General features: G+C 49.6%; 1 protein-coding gene across 2 annotated transcripts in view; it reads right to left on the bottom strand.

Moving 5' to 3' along the window:
• Positions 1-21,043, bottom strand: part of Ccdc88c (coiled-coil domain containing 88C) — a 121,063-nt gene that overhangs the window by 40,404 nt on the left and 59,616 nt on the right. For both annotated transcript variants that reach the window (XM_027419128.2, XM_035445571.1), the window contains exons 5-12: positions 17,895-17,953; positions 17,034-17,117; positions 14,967-15,107; positions 14,353-14,537; positions 13,415-13,496; positions 12,955-13,113; positions 4,446-4,592; positions 3,743-3,887 (exon numbers count right to left, since the gene is read on the bottom strand). In XM_027419128.2, coding sequence (XP_027274929.1) covers positions 3,743-3,887; positions 4,446-4,592; positions 12,955-13,113; positions 13,415-13,496; positions 14,353-14,537; positions 14,967-15,107; positions 17,034-17,117; positions 17,895-17,953 — 1,002 coding nt within the window. The remainder of the gene's footprint in view (positions 1-3,742; positions 3,888-4,445; positions 4,593-12,954; positions 13,114-13,414; positions 13,497-14,352; positions 14,538-14,966; positions 15,108-17,033; positions 17,118-17,894; positions 17,954-21,043) is intronic.

Raw genomic sequence — 21,043 nt, 5'->3', positions numbered from 1 at the left:
GAGATTTCTTCCGACCTCACAATCATGTTGAAGAAAAGTCAAACAATATCCGCAAAGCTGCTTTAGGTGTCTCAGTGAGATGAGGTAAATGTTTTAAAGGGCATCTACTCTGTGTTCACACAACCCAGCGTTTTCTTGAGAGTCAAGGACTAGACTTCTTGGTCCTTTTCTCCTATAAGCAGATGCAAGGCTTCTCAGATCCCAGGGCTTCTCAGGAGTCAAACAGCAGGCCTGAAACACCCTGAAGAAACAGTCAGGGCTGTTCCTCAGTCCGTCCTCTGTCCACTCCTCACACTGTACTGCCGATGTCTCCGTCCCTCCCACTCCTGACTATCAGTCATCACCCAGGGGCTCTGAGAGTACAGAGGGTGCTGAGGTCCACAGCACAGCTATCCCTGCCTGATCAAATCCAATGTGTGATGTGTGTGTGTTCAGATCCCTATGCAACTCTAAGGACTGAAGTGTCTGTGTCCTCTGTTGTGTTAGCACCTACCAGAGCAACAGTACAGACCCAACAGGCCAGACCATCTTAAAGATCCAAAGCAACAATGGAAGCAACGGGGAGGGGACTGTGACAACAGCACAGCACGCCTAATCCTAGCATCAACACAGGTACAGAGACATTTGGGAGGCCTTCTCTCGGTTAGCTAAAGAAAAGCAAGCTAGCCACCATGGATCTTGAAGGAGAACCTACAACCACACTTTACTAAACTGGCATAACGTCTAACTACATTCTAAATCCATATCTTTTATAGGGCTCACCAAACAGATGGAGATCATTACAGAAAATGTAATCAGTCCCAACTGATACATCTACAGCACAAGGTTGCAGCTAAGGTCAGTAGTCACAGCAGAAGAGGGGGTGACAAGATTGTAACAGCCAGAGGAACAGGAAGTTGGCTGTGCAAGTTAATGTCCTAGAAATATCAATCTCCTCATCATGGCTGCCCAAACACAACCTGAATAGGACAATACCAATAACATGCGGACATGTAACAGGAAATCACATGGGATCTCAACCTAGGCCAAGAATTACAGGCAACTAAAGGATGTTGCAAGCAGGAGCAAGTCTTCCCCAAGGAAGAGTCCCTCAAATTGGTTATCCAGTACCAAATAACCAACTCTGAAAACATACATACAAGTGGCAGTATATGGGCTAAGTAGTGTGTTTTTATACATTTAGCTGTGTGTGTGTGTGTGTGTGTGTGTGTGTGTGTGTGTGTGTGTAACAGTTAAAGAAACAGAGGCCATGAATTTGACAGAGTGGAAGTGGAGTACATGGGAAGGGTTGGACAGAGGAAAGGGAAGGAGAGAAATGATATAATTGCATTTTACTTTAAAAAAAAAAAAAAAAAAAAGGAAACTAAGTAAAGCACCTGGCCTAAAGTAAAAGTCCACTAACTCAACCTGTGGCCATTACTTCTATGATGTTGTTCATTACTTCTTCCTGTTGGACAATACTTCTGTAACATTTATGTGGAGGTCATTTTTATAATGGTGGATTATATAAATTTAGTATTTTAAGTGTTAACTTTTTATTACAATTGTTTATGGGTGTGCGTGTGCATGAGTGCCGGCACATGGAAGTCAGAGAACAACTTGCAGGAGCTGACTCTCTCCTCCTATAATGTGAGCTCTGGGCATTGAACTCGGGTCCTCAGGCTTGGCAAGCACCGCTATCTGCTGAGCTGTCTCACTGGCCTCATTTTAGGGATTTCACCACCATCCATGTTTCTGATCCTCCCATGCTGAAACTCAGGCAGAATATCTTTCAAGCTTCTACGGTTCAACAACAGCACTGACTGCAAACAGCTTATCAGCAACTCAAGCAAGCTCCACACTGAGCACAAAGGCTCGTTCATCAGACCACCCAGCAACCGGGACTCACAGGCACAGTAAACATAAATGGGGCCAGTAGTGCTAAAGCCTCGGGCTCCTCCCATGAGGCTGAGGGCAAGCTTGCTGCCCTCATTTTGTAGACGAGGAAGCTAAAGTTTAAAGACATGGTATTACTCCAGGTCACAAGTAGGAGCCAGCACTCAAAGCCAGGTCTTTCCAAGTCTTTCTGTCTTTCAGAGTCCACTAGAGAGGCTGTGGGTAGAGCTCAGTGGTAATGTGTGTGCTCGGTATACATGAGGCCCCGATCTCAAACCACAGCCCAAGAACAACCAGAAGTATTTAGGGCCAGGCACAGCTTAATCCAGCTACTCACGAGAATGGAGCAGGAGGCTCACCTGAGCCTAGGAGTTTGGAGCCAGTTTGGGCAACACAGTGAGACCAACCAACCAATCAACACTATCACTAAGAATAAATCACAGGTCCAGAGAGATGGCTCAGTGGTCATGAGCACTGGCTACTCTTGCAGAGGACCCAGGTTCATTTCCCAGCACCCACATGGCAGATCACAACCACCTGTAACTCTAGTTCCAAGGGATCCAAGGCCCTCTTCTAGCCTCTGTGGGCATCAGGCATGCAAGCAGTACAGAGATATACATGCAGGCAAAAGCACCCATGCACGCAAAATTGTGGTCAGTGAGATGGCTCACTGAGTAAAGGTGCCACAAAGCCTGATGGCCTTAGTTTGGGTCCTCACATGGTGGAGGAATAACCAATCCCCACAAACCGTCCTGACTCCCAGTATGCATACGTGCATAAATGAATCTAATTTTTTAAATAAAAAAAAATAAATAGAAATCAATGATGGCCACTGACCTGAAAGGGATCAGAAACTGAACTAGGCAGTGTGAATTGATGAGGCCTTTGAGGCTGGCCCTGAAAGCCTGCACTACTTCTCCAGTCCACCAGGGGGAAGAAGTTCCTCTTGGTAGACTTGAACTTCAGAGGCAGAGACAATACCCTCTCTCTCCTACCCTGTGTAGCTCCCAGGCACCTCCGCAGACACAATTCAGTGTCCACAGAAACAAGTTAACTCACTGCCTTCACGCTCAGAGCTGGTTAAGAGCACTGGAAGAAATGACCTTGGTGGTAGACTCAGGGAATTTTTATTGATTATCTTCCAAATCTAAAACAAGCCAAACGCCCAAGCCTGCTTTGTCAAGTGCTAAGTCAACAGTAACTTGTTATGTCGGGTGCATGGGAAAGGTGAACGTGGCTATTTTCAAACACAGGAATTAGCTTATTGTTTGCTGGGCGCTAGAGCTTCCTGCTGCAGTGCTGACTGGGGTCCCCACCCTTCCCACAATGAACACCTTATCTCAGGGTACCGGCAGAGGGCAGCAGTGCGTGCCAGGAAGGAGGACTCCCTTCCCCCTCTTCCCCCAGGAAGACCCATAAAGAGCCTGAGACTGGGGAGCAGTGGCCACTTAGCATTCCCACCAGGGAGACAGGGCAGGCTGCATCCATCTTGCCCAATTATGCAAATGAACAGAGCAAATAATGTCCGGGGTCCATTTATAATAAGGATTAGTGATCACTGGGGACACTTCTAGTGTCAGGGCTTTCTGTCATCAGCAAAGAGCTGTGATCTGGAAGCTCTTGACTGTCCACAAGGGAAACCAAGAAATCCCAACACTTCATTTGTAGTTTACTTCCGGGCTGCCGGGCCACTCATGTTTCCCCTGGGGATGAGCATAATGAAACAGCTCCAAATGGCACTTGAGGAAATCACATTTACTTGTGAGAATGGATGAGCTGTTAGGAAGACGCAGAGCCAGCCAAGGGCTCAGCTCCTGGATGAGCAGTGGCCACAGAGGGCTGGGTCCCAGCCCCGGACACGACCTACCATCGGACAAGTCTGCATTCTTGGACAGCTGTTCCAGCTCCCAGCCCAGGTGGGCCGACTCGTTCATACTCTGTTTCTGTGCTATCTCCAGAACCATGTTTTCTTCCAGCAGCTCCTCAATTCGTTTCTTATCTGTGTCCCGATCCTAGGGCAGAAAGAGGGAACGTGAGAGAGGTCTGACTGGTCTCAGACATGAAGTATCAACCACCATCCACTCAGGACAGCATGCTTCATTCCAGACAGAGAACAAACAACCCCACTCAGGGTCCCACTGCAACAGGGACCAATACTAGACAGTCCCTTGATCTGGCTACTATGGCCAAGAAGGAAGTCCTAAGGTCTCAGCGAACACTCTGAAAGTAGGAACACTAGGAAGAGTGCTCTGCAACATGATACTGGTGACGGGCAACTTGTTGGCTCTAAAGTAGGTCTCTGCAGTTCTCTTACGCTGTGACGGGATGACATGCCAGTGCTCAACCCACTCAAGAGCCATTGAGGACCCTTGAAAAAGACGTGAGTGTTCACCCTTGCAGAAGCAACATACAAGTCAGGTCCTAGCTGTTTCGAGGGCAGTAAGTGCCCACTGGAGCCACTGAGCTTTGAAAGCTCTTAAGTCGGCAAGCTGCTGCTGACACATCAGAGGAGCTCGCCCCCTTACACCCCCGCCATCGACTTTGTACATGGCACCCGCTTCCATTAATACCAGTTCCAGGTCATGGAGTTTAGATTTTAGCTGCAGGTTCTCTTTCTCCAGCTCGTGGACTTTATCACTGCGAGCCCGGGCAGCCGCCAGTTGCTCCTCCAACATGGCCTTTGTCTCGATTAAGATGATGTTGTCTTCTCTCAGTTCCTGAAGAGCAAACACCAACAGGAGAGCCATCAGATAAAGGCCAGGGTCATGACCACAGGACTTCCAAACAAAGTGCTTTCAGGCCCCTGGAACCAAGCAACAAGTGAGGGACACACGTGGAGGAAGCTCTGCCTCCAATCTTCTGTCATCCTCACCCGGTCCCTTGAGGCCAGGCAAGTCGACTCGCAATGAAAAAGAATTCAAGGATCGAGAAAATGCTTAACGGTTTGGGGTGTAGCTCAGTGCAGAGCGAATGCCTAGCACACACAAAGGTCCTACGGTTTGATTCCCCAACACAGCAGATAACGAGGAACTTTGGGAAGGCAACACTTCCTTGAGGTCTTCCACGGCCAGATGATCCTAAACTCGGACCCTGCTGGGAAGTGGACTCTGCTGACAATGTGGGTCACCGCTGGCCTGAGTTTCCTTTAACAAAGGGGAGTAAAGCAGTGGCTGAGAGACTGCACAGGGAAGGAGCCCAGGACTAATTCAGATCCCCTCGATTCAGTATTTAGGTCAGACAAGAAGGGGACAGTCAAGTCGCAGCACAGCAAAGCAGGACATCTAAATCCCACAGACAGGCACAGGCAGAAACTGGCCTCTGCTGGCATCACAGGAAGAGGCCAGTCTATGTGCCATGTCTGTCAGACCTTGTCCTGAGCCTCTCGTGTCCCATTTGCCCCTCCCAGCAGTGCTTGGTGTCCTGAGGGGGGCCTGGTGGATTGCATGTCCCCCACATGTCTTCACAGCTTATTAACAGTGCACACTGGAAACTGCCACCTTCCTTGGCAGGAAAGATTCCCAAGACTTTTCCCACTCACAGACTGACTACAGCAAGGGCCAAAGCTGGAGCTTCCAAGTACCCACCATGGGCTCATTCTCCCACACAGGCCTGAATGCAAGCTTCCCAGTGGGAGCTAGCACTCACAGACATGAGCTCTGTCAAAGCTGGGCCTGTGGAAGCAACACATTGATTTGGGAGTCTCCCATTTGCCTCTGGAGGCTCCATGCCCGACAAAGACCACATCTCTGTGGCTGGTCCTCCCTCACCTGCTCCTCACAGCACCCCTTGGAAGGAAGGAAGACCAGGGTCAGTCTCTTCCCACAGATGAAGGACCCACTCAAGTGTACCCACAGTCACAGGCCTGCTGCGGGCCGAGGCCAAAATTCCCACTTAGGCTGAAGGCTTGGACTTTCTTTTCTCCATGGCCCCCCACTCCTAGAAGAATCACCCTTAATGGCAGATGTTAATAAGAGGCTGAGATTGACACCACTGAGTGTCTCAAATCAGCAGGAGTCTTTGTGGTCACTGTCCCCCTGTGTCAGCCTCACTACTCTTATCCAGTAAGCAACCACACAGGGCAGGCTGTGTGTTTATCCACACAGACAACTCCTACTTCAAGACCCACCCTGAATGACTCCCTCTGAGGACTTGGGAGTCTACTTTGTCACTAAGTCAGTTCGGGTATTTGGGTTTCCATTCTTTCCTGATCCTGCTCTGAGGTAATGGTGACTGTCCTGTCCTCTTCCCCCACTCTGGGAACTCCTCGGGACAGGACTGTTACACTTGTGTTCACTGAGTCTTGTAGCAAGGGGGAATTAGAGGTGGCCTATGTGTTGGTCCTTGAAGGACTCACCTTTGATAGGACAACAACCTTTCAAACCGTCTGTTTTGGTGGTCTCAATGTCCCCAGTATTAGGTAATGACAATCCACCCTGCCTTGCACATCTATCAACTCACAGGACAACCACCAGCCAGGAAGGATGCTATGCTCAAGCTCCTGCAGCTCTAGGACTCCACTACTGGTCTGCAGGGTTGAGAAGGCTGACTGACTCCATTGTACCGGGCAGCTGTCTGAGGCTGACTCGTCATCTGAGCAGCTGTCTGGCACACCTATCTGCCCCAACCAGGAAGCTGTTATAAGCCCAACCCTGCCCTGCCCACAGCTGGGGTTTTATACAGCCACAGGTTAGATTGAAGGTCCTGTCCCCAAGTGACTTGAGAGTCCACTCCTGATCTGCCACTGTGACTTAGAAGAGTAGCTCGGGGAATCAGGGCTAGTGGGCCAACTCCATTCCTGCCATGAACACTAGCTGTAAGAACTCTCGGGCTGAGTAATTCTGCCTAAGTGAAAATGTGGGTTAACAATATGTGTGCAATTCCCAGTGCACAATGCCTGAACTCGCAGCTATCTAGTCACAGACACTTCACACCTGGGAAGGACAAAGTTCAATCCAGCACTCACCCATGAAGCAGCACCCTCGTCAACAGACAAGAGTTGTTTGGCAAGGGGTGTCGCTGAACAGCAGAAGACTTGCCTAGCACACAAGAAACCCTGGGCTCTGTCCCTAACACCGAAAACCAAAAGCAAACAAAAAACAACTGGTTTCCAGGAGGCCTCTTGACCCCACCATGAAGACCAAACACCGGAGTCAAAGAAAGCCTCCTTTCCAGTAAGCCTGGAATGGCAACACACAATGGCTCCTGGTGTCCACTGCCACAGAAGGGGGGCGGGAGGGTGTTGCTGAGGGTAGTAAGAGCTGGGTCCCTGGACCCCTAGCAACAGGCCTCTTGTTCCTTCCTGCCCTGTCTCCATCCCTCACCCAGTGCCTTAGCCCTCAGCCCCACTGCCATGAAGAGTCAAGGGCAGGGTATGCTCTACCCTAACCCTGAAGGCCTGCCTGCCTGTAACAAGGCCTGACCTGAAGAAATGTAGGGAGCAGACCAGAAACCAAAGGTCCTCTCTGTCCTGTTCAACTTGACAGATCTCATCACAGTCCCTAGAAGCAACAGGGACAAACTGCCCACCTAGCATCTGAGTTCGGCAAGCTCCCTGGAATTTAACACTCCTCACTTGGGACATGACTGCGGTAGTTGGGCATGAACTGTGGAAGGCTGTGATCCCTCCATAAACACCTCGAGTTCTCCTGTACCACCCTTCCACGTCCCCTTTCTTCTCTATAATGGCCAAGGCTCCCCCTCATTCTCTGGCAGCCAGTCAGGGCTCTGGAGACTGCCAGCCACATTCCAATCCCAGACCACTTGCTTAGCAACTGTGATGCTTTTTCTTGTCTGGAGAGAGGAGGCTACTATACCTCAGGGTCACTGTGGACCTTAAGAGCTACTGTGGACCCAGCGCTAAACACAGTTCAGGCTGTACAGTTTCTGCTGCTCACCTAAAGGCCTCACTGCACACCTACTCTGCAAAGGACCAGAAAGCAAAACTCTCTGCTGGAGCTAGAGGATGGGGTATTGTGTTCCAATAAAACTCTACCCATAGAAGCCAATGGTGGGCTGGGTTTAATCTACAGATTATAGCTTGCTGATTCGAGAGTAGAGACTGTCACTGGCCCAGAGGCCTCACTATTAGAGAGGCACATACTATCTGCCTGGGCTGCCAGTCTGGTCAGGAAACAGACGGAAACATACATCACAGTGATACCACATGTCACACACTGCCCAGAAAGAGGGGGAGCTTATAAAAGAAATGTGAATCAAAAGATTGGGGATATGGCCTGCTGAGCACACAGACCCAGCCCTGCTCTTTGGCCGTAAGTGGACAACTCCTATGTGAATGGACACAAAGAAAGGGAAGTCTGCAGAGGCCCAGGGTGGGGTGGGGGTGCCAAAGGGCCCTAGCACTGAGGGCTGGACAAGGGGGAGAGAGCATGGAATAATTCCAGAGATGGAGAGCTATCTAGTGGACCACTGAGCAGACCAGGGGACTGAGCAGCACAGCCAGTTTAGATGCAGGGAGGGCTTCTGGGTACAGATGCTGGAGTAACCAGAGCAAGCCAGCAGGAGGCAGCCAGAGGTGTGCACAGGCTTCAGATATCTACTGGGACAGCCACATGCTGAAAGGTGGGGACATGGATTTAAAGGATGGTGGGTCCCTGGGCCTGATCCATATGAGAAGGGGCGATGTGAGGAGAAAAAGAGATGACGAAAACCCCTGCACAAGTGCAAGGAAAATGTCTGGTCTCCAATCAACACAGGCTGGTATGGAGGGCAGACAACGACTCTGAACACATGAACTGAGGCTCCTACCGGATAGAGATCCCAGGGCAAGAAAGGCGCCAGCCCAAAGCTCAAGGCACTGGGCGCTTACCATTACTGAGCCCTGAGCATCTCCCACTGAAAGTGACAGGCACATCTAGAAGAGCTAGGAACCCCAGGGTACAGGGGAATGAGTCAGCCTGGAGGCAGGGAAGGGCAGGGCAGGACTGCCCAAACTCTGTCCCTTCCTGGCCCTGGGCCCCACTGCTATCATTTTAGGGGTGTGATCTTGGAATGGGGGTTGTTAGGTATGAAACATTCTGGAACTGATCATTAACCCAGCTCCTAAGGGCCAGGGCTTGCCAGTGACCCACCCTTCTTTCTTTGGCTGCCTCTTCCCTGCAAGACCTGTTCCAGGGCTTTTATCTCTGCTCGGGGTTCTCTACAGAGAAGGGCTGGCTAGGATAAGCTCACTGCAGGCATCCCTCTGTGCACAGGAGGCCAGGGCAGAACACACCCCTCCTTTCATAACACGACAAGGCTTGCCCAGCACTTGGCAGAATAGTGTGCTGCTGGGTCTCTGCCCCTCTGGCTAGTTCGAAACTTTCACTTCCTAGAAAGCTGTTAATCTACACAGCACAGGGAAGACCACGGCCACTGTACCCAGGGTGAGCACAGCATCTGGTCACCTGCCTTTTGCCTTGGGCAGAAATTTTAAGCCAATCAGGAAATAATGAGAAAGAAAACCTTCCAGGCTGTGTCACTCCCCTACAGTCCTGACTGTGACACCTCTTGCCCCAGATAGTGTCTCTAAGGACCACTGTTTTCAAAGGGAAGTCACACGGTTTCTCTGTGTACGCACTCCACATTTTTCCTGTCTCCAAGGTGATTATTCTGTTCCCCGTTATGCAGTTTCGACCCTTCTGAATTAGACCAGTAACCACGGAAAAGCTGTTGGAGTTTAAAAGCAAACTGTAAATTTGTGGTCTACATTTTACTCATGAAATTCAACTTGCCATTGCCCCCGGACCCGAGCTCCTCCTTTATCTCCTCCTCCCACCTGTCACTGACACGCTCTTTCTCTGGGGATCTGCACTGGTGTGTTTTCAGGTCATCAGAGTGGATGTCTCGGTCATCCCACTCCCACTCCTAGCACTGTTACCTAAATGTGTCACAAATGTGAAAGCTATAGCCAGTCCCAAGGAGAGTGGACCTCAGATTTCTCTATACAGCAATGGTTTCCTTCATTCAGGGCAGGGGTTCCTAAGAATCTTGTGCCTTCCGTCATGTGAGGTAGAATCCCCACCCCAGGGTTGGAAGCCCACATAGACAGAGCTGACCACAGACAGGTACTGAGTTCTGTAATTTTCACCTATGGAAGTAAGCATCCTGCAGCCAAGATCCTCTGTAGGAAAGTATGCATGCTGGCACACACCTGCACTTCAGGGGGCTGAGGCAGAAGGATCTAGCTTAGGTTACACTGTGAGGCCCTGTCTCTGCCCCCCACCCCCACCCCTTGTGTTTGCTGTGTATTGGGAGGTGGAAATCCATGTGTCAAGGCCAGAGCTTGGTGTTGGAAATCTTCCTCCATCACTTTGCTACTTTATTTTAAGAAGGCACTGACTGGCTAGCAAGTCCCAGGGACCCTCCTACATTCACCTCCCCAAGGCTGGGATCACAGGAGCAATCTGAACTCAGGCCTCCTGCTTGTACAGCAAATGTTCTTACTCAATGAACCACCTCAGACTCCGCCAGGTATGTGATGTTTTTGTTTTGACACAAGGTTTCATTCATACAGCTCCAGCTGGTCTCAGACTTACTGTGCAGCCAGAATGACTTTGAACTGCCTCCCAAGTGATGGGATTACAGGTGTCATTATACCTAGTTTACACTGTCCCTTCTATCACTGATTTTTTTGGTCATAAAAAATATAAAATGCACTGAAAAGTCAAAATTAACACTGTCTACACTTCCGCATACGCCACCCAAATTCTGTAATATTTTGCTATATTTGCTTCATCGTGTGTCTAAACATCTGCCTACTGCTCCATCATTTCATCTGGCACCTTCTCTGGCATTAGGAGTCCCATAAGTCAGCCTCAATTTATAAACACTCTCTTCACAACATTGTTTTTAATTGCTTAGAAACAATTCTTACACCTCCCTGGAGAACTGTTAGTTACTGATGCATGCCGAGGAGCAGAGTCAGTGTCTGAGCTGTGTGAGCCCACCAGCTCTAACGGCCTGCTCCACACCCACGGTCATGCAGGCAGCCTTGGTTAAACTTAGCGGTTCCAAAATAAAGCAAAGGCAACAAGAACATGGAAAGGGGACTTGTGGGTTAGAGGTGGTGGGGGAGAGAGTTTAACTAGACTGCATTACATACATGCCTGAATAGCCAAAAATCAGCTTCGTTAATGAAAAATGATTCTTAAGGAACTGGTGGTGAGTCCCTTCGGAAAATGCTTGATGATCACACTAAACTGAGTCGGGTGTTGAGAAAACCGGTAGGAAACTCCCTGCAAACCTCTTCCAAAGTCTAGATACTCCCTGTGCTGTAGCGAGAATGACATCACCATCACCAGCAGCAGCAGCAGCAACAGTTCCTAACACAGTAGCTTATCTGCTTGTCTGAGGAGAACACTGGGACCATGTTGTAATGAATGTGGAGTCTGGATCTGGGACCCACTCACCTCTGGGGACGGAGTACTGGGGTGAGTGAGTCCTGGCCATCACACTGTACTACTGACCCTGTCTGGAGACCTTTCAAAGTCCCAACTTCAGGAAGAGCTGCTGAGGCAGCATTTTGGGAATCCTGGACAAGACAGTGCCTGAGGTTCCAACTGTGGCATCTGAATAAGCATCAGAGTCCACTTGGAGCCCCCCATCCCAGAACTTACACCTCTCAACATGGACAAAGGCAGTGAACCAACAAGCTGTTTCCCAGACAAAGGAAGGCCTGGGCCCCTGTGCCAGCTCCTTGCCAGCACCCGAGGTGTCTTAGCCACTCACATTTCTCAGGAGGACATTCCCTGAGTGGATCTGAGAAGAAGTACTCAGCCATATCCTCTAGAGCCCACCTCAGCAACGCTGGAGCCAGCAGGAAAGGGAAGTCCCACAGAGGGCTGCTAGATCTGTGCTCTGTGACCCCAGAAGCTACCAGGCTGAGGCAAGACAGCTGGAGCCCAGGAATTCAAGGCCAGTGTGGGCAGAATAGCAAAACCCAATCTCAAAAGGAAAAAAAAAAAAAAAGAGGGACAGAGAGATAGTGGGCAAAAAGTTGACAACTGAAATTCCATCCCCAGCACCCACATCAAGACTAGACACAAAGAGGTGGAGAGGCAGCTCAGTGTCTAACAGTTCCCAGCACCAAGCTCTCTAGAGCAGCACACAACCACCTCTGCCTCTGACCTCTGAGGGCACCTGCACATACATGCACAGTCCCCCCACCTACATAGATACCATTAAAAATAAGGTTGACTTTTTTTTTTTTTAATTTAAAAAGCCAGATGTGGTGGCACACATTTGTTGTCACAACACTCCTACAGCAATGTGGGAAGCAGAAACAAGGTAACAGGCTCAAAGCTTGAAGGCCAGCGAGCCTGGAGAATGCAGCAGCATAGCCAGAGGAACAAGACGACAACGACGACGACGACGACGACGACGACGACGACGAGGAGAGAAGCAATCCTGGAAACTCACCCTGTCCTCCACACACACAGTGTACCCACACTTACGATCAACAATGTAATGACAATAAGTAGGCACAGCTTCCGTTGTCTATGGATAGGCTAGGAGAACTATACATCTCTCATCTATAAAACTCCATAAGCAGCAGTATTTTTACTTTATAGATGCACAGACTGAGGACTAGCAAATAGCCCAGAAACTGTAAGCCTTAAGACACAGACAAACAAACAAACAAACCTCCCCCCACCACACACAAATAGAAGTCACCATTCTGTTATTGTGATAACTGGTTTTATGTCAACTTGATACAAGCTAGAGACATTTTGGAAAAGGGACTCTCAATTGAGAAAATGCCTCCATGAGACTGGCCTGAAGGTGAGTCTAGGGAACATTTTCTTAATTAGAGATTGATAGGGGAAAGCTGCTGTGGGTGGTGCAGCCCAGCAAGCAGCACTTCTCCATTGCTTTCCCATCAGCTCCTGCTGCTAGGTTCCCGCCCCAACAATGAACTCCAAGCTGCAATGATAAAATAAAGCCTTTCCCGGAGGAAGCAGCTGCTGTAGTATGGCTCTCTCCTCAGATCCTCCAAGGACACATGCTTCAGAGGCTGTGTCCAACAGCGGTAGATGGAGGCCTGTTTGGCCACCCCACTCTGTCTCGAGGGTGGCTGCTTACCTCCATGCGGGCCTTGTAAAAGTCCACATCGTGCAGCTTCTCCTTGCAGCGTATCAGTTCCATCTCCAGTCTCTCCACACGGTTTGCCTTTTCCCTCAGCGAGTCCAGCTCATCCCGATAGGCACGGGCAGACCGGGCATCAGCAGCGAGCTGAATGTTCTGTAAGATTGGAGAAGGTGGAAGCCAGCTTAAAGCATTCATTTGAGGAGGAAGAAAGGGTCAAATCCCTTCAGCATGGGATCTCCTGATGGCCAAGGAACTCCACGTCAATGCCACCCTGTGGGGTCTCCCACACTTTCACTAAGAAACACCATTGGCACCCCGAGGATAGCTCTCAGGACAACTGCGGACAGATTTGCTGGACAAGTCCCATGCTACAATCTTGACCTCCTGGGACTCCCAGTTACTGGGGAACCCCAGCCTCAGCCCCTGTAGGTGTAGGCCTGGGCTTTGTGCTCACATCTTGCTTGGCCTTCTGAAGCTCCAGAACCAGCTGGTCCACCTCATGTCTGGTATCCGAAAGCTGCTCTGTCTTCTCCTCCCTGCACGGGTGATTAGGAGAGAGTGAAGGGGAGGATGTTTCTTGGCAGGCTCTGGGAACAGTCTGCTACTTCTAGGACCACAGAGGGGAAAGGAGGGCACACAGGCTTCTGGGAGCCTGTGAAAAGGTTCCTGACATTTATTCTGTGTGTGTGTGTGTGTGTGTGTGTGTGTGTGTGTGTGTGTGTGTGTGTGTGTGTGTGTGTGTGTGTGTGTGTGTGTGTGTGTGTGCAAGCACATGTAGTACCCACAGATTTGATCGTCCATGTCTTTCTCCACATTATTTTTCTTGAGACAGAGTCTCTCGTTGAAGCAGGAACTTCTTTCAACTAGACTGGCTAGCCAGCAAGCCCTAGAAATCCGTCTCTCACCACTCCCAGTGGAGGGTTACTGATGTGCTGTTGTGTGGGTGCTGGGGTTCCAAACTCTGCAAGCACTTTACCCACTGAGCCATCTCTCCAGCTCTAAAGTCTTAGGTTTTTAAAATGCACCCTTAAACAGAGAGCCTAGCCATGGAGCGGTAAGGTCAAGCAACTCCCCAGATGGACAAGCGGCATTCACAACTTCAAGGAAACAGGAATGAACCAAGAGGGCCAAGAAAACACTCTGTTCACCCCAGCCCTAAACTGAGCCTGCATGGACAGCAGCCTACTCTGACAGACAGTCTGGCTAGAGCCTAATCACCAGGAAGCCCTCACTACAAGTGCAGGCCTGCAGAGGGCTGGTGATGAGCCTTCAGCTCCAAGGTGCTCAGAGCCGCCCTGCCGGCTGAGCCAATCCACAACACCACACATGCAAAGTACAGAGAAGACCTGTGTTTGGTTCATACCACACAGAGGGAAAAGTGGCAGGACTCACAGTTCCTGCCTGACACGCCGCAGCCGGGCCTTAGTGTCAGCCAGCTCCACAGCCAGGTGCTGCTTGTCCTCGCTAGACAGGCTGCTGGTGGGGCTTGGTGTGGAGTCTGGACTGGAGAACTTGCCGGGGCTGGGAGGGTGCTGCGCCTGCAGGTAGTCCCTCTCTTGTGTCAGGTCCACGATCAGCTGCACAAGACAGGGAGGAGACAGGGGAATACACGGGTTCACTAGTGCTCCCTGGACTGGCCCAGTGTCAGGTAGGCCCAGACTAAGTGAAGAACCACTGAGACAAGAGACCAAGAATCAGGAAAGAGAGCATGTTACATGTTCTCAGAGAGGTGATACTATTTAGTGTTACAAAAAAAGAGTAGGAGCTGAAACATGCTCCCCCACCCCCATGCTGGGCAGGCACCCTGGTCAGCCTCTGTCTTCCTGAGGGCATGTCATTCACCACAGTGGCTATACCCAGAGGAAAACTGGTATCCCACCCTAGAGATTCTGACCCCAGAGATCCTGACCAGCAGTCTGGCTGCATTCAGACCAGAGACAGAGAAAAACTGAAGGAGAAAGGCCAGGTCAGTGACCCTTCCCGCCACAGCTGCCCCACAGGCACACCTCTGTGCACTCGTCACGTTCGTCGATGAGTCTGCGGAGGTGGAACACCATGTTTCTGGAGAGGGCCTCCAGCTCCTCTGGGGCCACGTCTGGCAATTCCAGCCACTGTAGGTCAAACACATTCTCCTGGTTGTGGGTTACCTGTGGGAACATGGCCCAGGACTTTAGAGGTTGCTGGTGTTCCTGAATGCCCAGGGCCATGTGGTGTGTGACCCAGAGCCCAGAGCCCACTCTACACCTCATTCCCATACCAGGAACAGCAACTTACTCCCCAGACGTTATGAAGCCCCCACTGACAACCTTCCCATGCCTAGCAGAGGAGCTCAGTAAGCTGGTTTAGGATCCAGGCTCGGAAGCTGCCCCTCCTTTCCTAGCATGACATGACGCTCACGTTCTCTGGGATGCTGTAGGCCACATTAACTCACAACACAGAGAAGGCGGGTCTTTCCGTGTGAGGATGAGAAACAGGTCTTACCTTATTTCTTAAAATAAAATCCAATGTAAACAGAGCAAAAATGTTAATTCCCTCAGTTCAGAATAGCGCAGACATAGCATAGCAATCTTGGTTTTTTGGGGAGAGCTATTTACGGACTTAGGCGATTTTGAGGCCTGAGTCTCATTCCCACAGACCTCAGAGGGCAGCCTGGCTTTAACCACTCTCCAAGCAGAGAGTTGAGGATCTGCTGAGCTGCCATCCTCTCGTCCTTGGAAGAGAGATGGTATAACACACAGGTCTCAAAGGGGACGACAACACCAGGAAAGAGAGGTGTCCACTGCAGAAGCACTCAGATGTCTGAACTGGGAGAAATCTTATTCCATGGTACCCTGCAACCAGGATCAGGAGGCCAAATCCCCAGCATGATCTGCCTGGGGAGTGGAGGGTGGATGGGGTGGGGGCAGGTGGGAGGTTGGGGGGGAGGGGAGGGAGAGGGAGAAGGGATTGACATGTGAAGCAAGCTTGTTCCTAATTTGAACTAATTAAAAAAAAAAAGAGGTACCCAATGAATTCCTATGCCAGTCGCCAAATCTGCTAGTCTACGCAGGCCTCTTTAGTTGTATATTTCTTTTTGCTTTTTTAATATCCTGCTGTCTGGGCAAAAAGGACAGTGAGTGGCAAAGAACTGGCAAATCTCAATGACCTAAGTCCCTAGACATGCGTGTTTGCAAAACAACACGCACAAGGAAATTAAAAGGCAGGCCGCTTCTTAAACTCAAAGGAACACAGTTGAAAATATTTATTAAATAACTGACTTTCTCCTATGTCAGCTTTCTCCTACTGTGCAATGAGTGGAATCTATCTCCTACTTCAAATCCTGGCTTAAAACTCCGGGCTCTACAGTGCAATAGCCACAGCCATGTCACCAGCACCTAGCAGGAAAGCCCTGTGTCTGGTGCCCCTTCTAATTGCACAGTGGCTCTCACAGGCTCCCACTGCTGCACTTACTTATGCTGTCTAATTAGAGCGAATGCTTAGCCCTAACAAGGCACCTAGCACTAGGACAAAGGTTCACCCCAGGGGCCATCTGCCCCACAGGGAAGCTACCTTCTCAGCGGATACCATCTCAGTCAACCTTAGGCAGAGGGACAGGATGGTCTGGCTTGTCCTTCCCATGTAGAAGCCTCCTGAGGCAGTGCTCTCAGGACTTGCTGGCCTTGCCATTGCACTTGGTGGCAGCTTGTTTCCTTGTGTATCACTGACAGCAGCAGAGACTCTCTATAAAGATCAACTGTTCAGAGTGGGATGACATTTGCCAGAATACATTTTCAGGGTCTATAAATCAAATTCGGAGCCTAAACCATTTGACAGCTCTTAAAAATAGTTTGAGCCCATATAAGGTAAGAAGAAGCAGGCAGAAGATGACTTGATTGAAGTGTTGATTTTTTTTTTTTAACTTCTATTTTATTTTAGCTTGCTGGTGGCTACCTTTCCAAACAGAATCAATGCGTCTGCGGTGTTATGAAACCTAAAATTAGCAGAATCATTCATGGTGATGTAGTCCTCAAACTTTTCCACTGAATCTTGCTATAGCCCCAGCATCCACAGCCAGGCCCCAACCCCATGCCTACCTCCTGGATGTGAGCCACAATGCCAGCCTGGGTCTCGATGTCCAGCTGTTTGATTCTCTCAATGAACTCCTCTTTCCTTTCACACTATGAAGGGTTACACAAGTTAATAGAGGCCTTCGTCCAGGTACAGAAAACTGGGGTAACAACCACAACCACACCAGCCTGGGGTCCTTGTACTTCCTCAGACAAAGACTCTACATGAAGCTCCCTGGCCACCTACAGAGGCTTACTTTCGACCCTTCCCAGGTGAAAACTTAGGTGGGACACAGAAATGCTTAACTTCACACAGATATTCTCAAGGGAGCACAAATGACTCAGGGCAAGGGCCTTGACCAGCTTTGACCACCACCCAGACCGTAAAGGCCAGAGGGCAACTGTGTCTGCTTGGTGACACCGGGAATAGAACCCAGGGTTTTAGTGCTGTTACTAATCTTGGCACCAGCCTCTCGTTGTTTGAGGCAAGTTCTCTGTGGTCTACGTTACCCTCAAATTCACAATTCTCCTACCTCAGCCCCCAAGTGCTAAGATCATGGGTGTATGTCACTAGGTCCAACTAGATGCTGACAGTTTTAAATTTCCTGGCCTCTGTCACAGTTCAACCCTGCCACTGCAGCTGGAAAGCATGTCGTGACAATTGCAAAGAATGGAACGTGATAGCAACTCACTAAAACCTACTCACAAAAACAGGTGCCCGAGATCTGGCCTACAAGCTGCAGGAGCACACAGTTTGTTATCCTGGCCTGAGAGGGTCTCCACCTCAAGGTGCCTGGCACTACAAACAGCTGCCACTCTGTCTCCTAGCAACTCCTGTAATGATGGACTGGCTACCTGGAACCCTCTCCACCCACTGAGCAGTCCTACCTGAACCGCACAGCCCAGCACCAACAGCAGCACCTTCTTAATCTCCTCCATGCTCTTCCCTGTGTCAAAACAGCAACAGATTTAATTAAATTCAACTGCTTAAGGAGTCCCAGGAGGTGTATGCTTTGCTTTAAGGAGGAAAAAAAAAATCAAATAAAAACTAAAATAAAAATCCCAGTAGCCTCTTACAAGTGCACACTACACAGGAATTCATTTATTTACTTATTTTTTACCACGTGAGAATTCTGGGCAGAACCATTTGAGCCCTTTGCCATTCACACACCTCATAAATCTCTCTCCATGATAATGAACAGTCCCTCCCACCAGCAAAAATCTTTAGTGTGTACTAGGAGACATCTGTATACGGTTTTGCCTGTTATCACCTGAGGTCTCAAACAGAGCGGGTGGGACAGAGCAGCAAACCCACCGTCTTCAGCTTCATGCCGCCAACGCCTATGCATCTCACGTGCCCCTCCTCTTTTGTTTGCAAAGTTCAGTGTCTAACATAAACCACAGAAAACACCTATGGCGTCCTTTGTTTTTTGAGACAGAGGCTTGCTATGTACCCTGGTTGGCCTGGTCCTTGTGATCCCCCTTCTTTAGCACCCCAGGTTGTGGCATCACAATCATGCCCTCAAACTGAGTGCACATTATTCTTTAGTGGTTACCACATCACTTCACACAAAGACTCAAGCTTCAACCAACAGCCTCCCAGGGGTCAAGCTGTCAGTATTTCAATCTAAGACACCGGGAAGAGCATCCTATTGGCCTTACTCACTTTCTTGGGGCGGGGGGTTGGGGGGGACGACACGGAGGGACGGACACTTTACATCATGTGGCCAAATTGTCCCACAGACAGGCTTCTCCATTTTGGCCTGCCAATCATGTAACAGTTTCCACTTTGCAATCCTTGATCAAAACATCTGGCTACTCTCTTAATTTTGCCACTAGGACAGGCTCCAAGCCGTACTTCATTCAGAGTTGGATGTCTTTGATTGTGCTTGAGGCTGGATGTCTGTCTGTCTCCATCACCCAAACCAGTATCTGAGGACCTGAGATCTTTCCTACGGAAGAATCTGGCCTGGGTCATGAATAGGGTTTCCATTCAGGTTTGTTAAAAACAAACAAACACAACCATTGTTTTTCTGCCTTTTTCATCACATCCTATCATACAACAGGGAATGGTGTATATGCCAAAAGCACAGCATCATTTTCTCAAGACTTCCGACTCCCTATCACACGGTGCCAAAAATGGCCCCGAGTATCAAATGCAAACACTTGTGACGTCACCCGTCACTGTCCACTTGACTGGATTGGGAAGCAGCTAGGACACCTCTGTATGTGTCTTGGAGGGCAATTCCCGAGAGGCTTAACTAAGGAGGGAAGCCAAAACTTACATGGATGGCACCACTCCATGAACTGGAGCCCTGGACTGAAGAAACAGAAGGAAAAACGAAGCCTGATGATAAATGCCAGCATCCCCATCCTGACCTGACAGAAGTAGAATATGAGGTAATGTGAAGAGTCCTACACTCACACACCATAAATTCCACATCTTTCCCCACCATGATGGATCCTCTTAGTGCATGAGCCAAAATAAATGTACCTTCCCTTAAGTTGCTCTGTCAGGTATTTTATAACAAAGGGAAAAGGAACGGATACACTGAACAAATGAAAAAACTCAAACCACACCTAGGAACTGAGATACACACAGGAATAGAGGCTGTTACCTGGGAGAGCCTGCTAATTCCTGGCAGGAACTCGAATCCATGGCACTGGCATGGTTGTCAAGACTCAGAACCCGACCTGAGAGTTCACTCCTCTGCATGTACCCCCAAACACCCCCGAGCTTCAGGTGGGGCCCGAGGCCATGCCTTTGTTCTCAGTGACATACCAGAAGATGAGGTCCGGTAATGTGGCTCCATATCCTATGGCCAAAGGCTCTAATCCACACATTACCACGGTCCCTTCTTATCACTGAGAAAAATCAAGCCTTCCTTGTTGGCTTTAATCAGAAGGAAAGGGAACTCCCACGTCCAAGTGCTAACAGCCTCAAGTCAGGCCAAGGGGATGCTCTGGGGCTTCCCCAGGCAACATGTATCTCCTTCCCCTCTGAGTTTCACAGATCACTGGCAGGCAAGAGGCCCCCATGTTCCCTTGGGTGGACACAAAAGTACTAGCTCCTAGCCATACGGTGAGATATACAAAGCCCCTGCTTCCATGCTTACCTGCCCCTATCACTGGATCTGAGACAAGGGAAGAAAATGCTTCTAGAGTATGAGCTCATGTAGAAAAATCTTTATTCACAGCCAAGGACCAAAAGATCTAATTATAGCGTCCTTTAGAATAACCGAGACAGCTCCAGTGATCCACTAGAGCAGCAGACTAAAACAGAAACAGGTGGCCTCGAGGACTGAGTTCCCACCAGATGGGAGGAGCTAGCTCCGTGTCCTACCACATGGACAGTGGTTACAGCTCACAGTAGTGTACATACATGCCAAATAGGCTTGAGGAAGGACATGGGTTACCTATCACTCCAACACTGATCCCTGGTGAGAACACCCATGTCCTTCCTCAAGCCTATTTGGCATGTATGTACACAGATGTGTGCCACCATGCCTGGCTCTTCCTTAGCTTTTCCCTAATTCTGATGACTTCTTGAGTGAATGAGTGGTTCAGGGTGGCACACATCTGTGATAGCACTGGGAAGATTGAAGCAAGGAGCATCGTGAGTTCAAGGACAGCCCAGGATACTTGGTAAAACTTGTTTCAAAATATGACAAAACAAGCCGGGCGTTGGTGGCTCTAGCCTTTAATCCCAGCACTCAGGAGGCAGAGGCAGGGGGATCTCTGTGAGTTCGAGGCCATCCTGGTCTGCAGAGCGAGTGCCAGGTCAGGCTCCAAAGCAATACAGAGAAACCCTGTCTCAAAAACAACCAAGACAAAACAGGGTGAGCAAGATGGCTTAGTGGGTAAAGTTACCTGCCACCAAGCCTGATGGCCCAAATCTGAAGGGAAAGACTGACTCCTCCAGGTTATCCTCATGCTCCCATACTCATGCCGTGTGTGGCACATTCCTCACACAAATATGTAACATAAAAATTTAAAGACAGGGGCTGGAGAGATGGCTCAGAGGTTAAGAGCACCGA

The sequence above is a fragment of the Cricetulus griseus genome, chromosome 5 (assembly GCF_003668045.3).
Source record: "Cricetulus griseus strain 17A/GY chromosome 5, alternate assembly CriGri-PICRH-1.0, whole genome shotgun sequence".
Lineage (NCBI taxonomy): Eukaryota > Metazoa > Chordata > Mammalia > Rodentia > Cricetidae > Cricetulus > Cricetulus griseus.
This window is presented reverse-complemented; position numbering and strand designations above follow the sequence as displayed.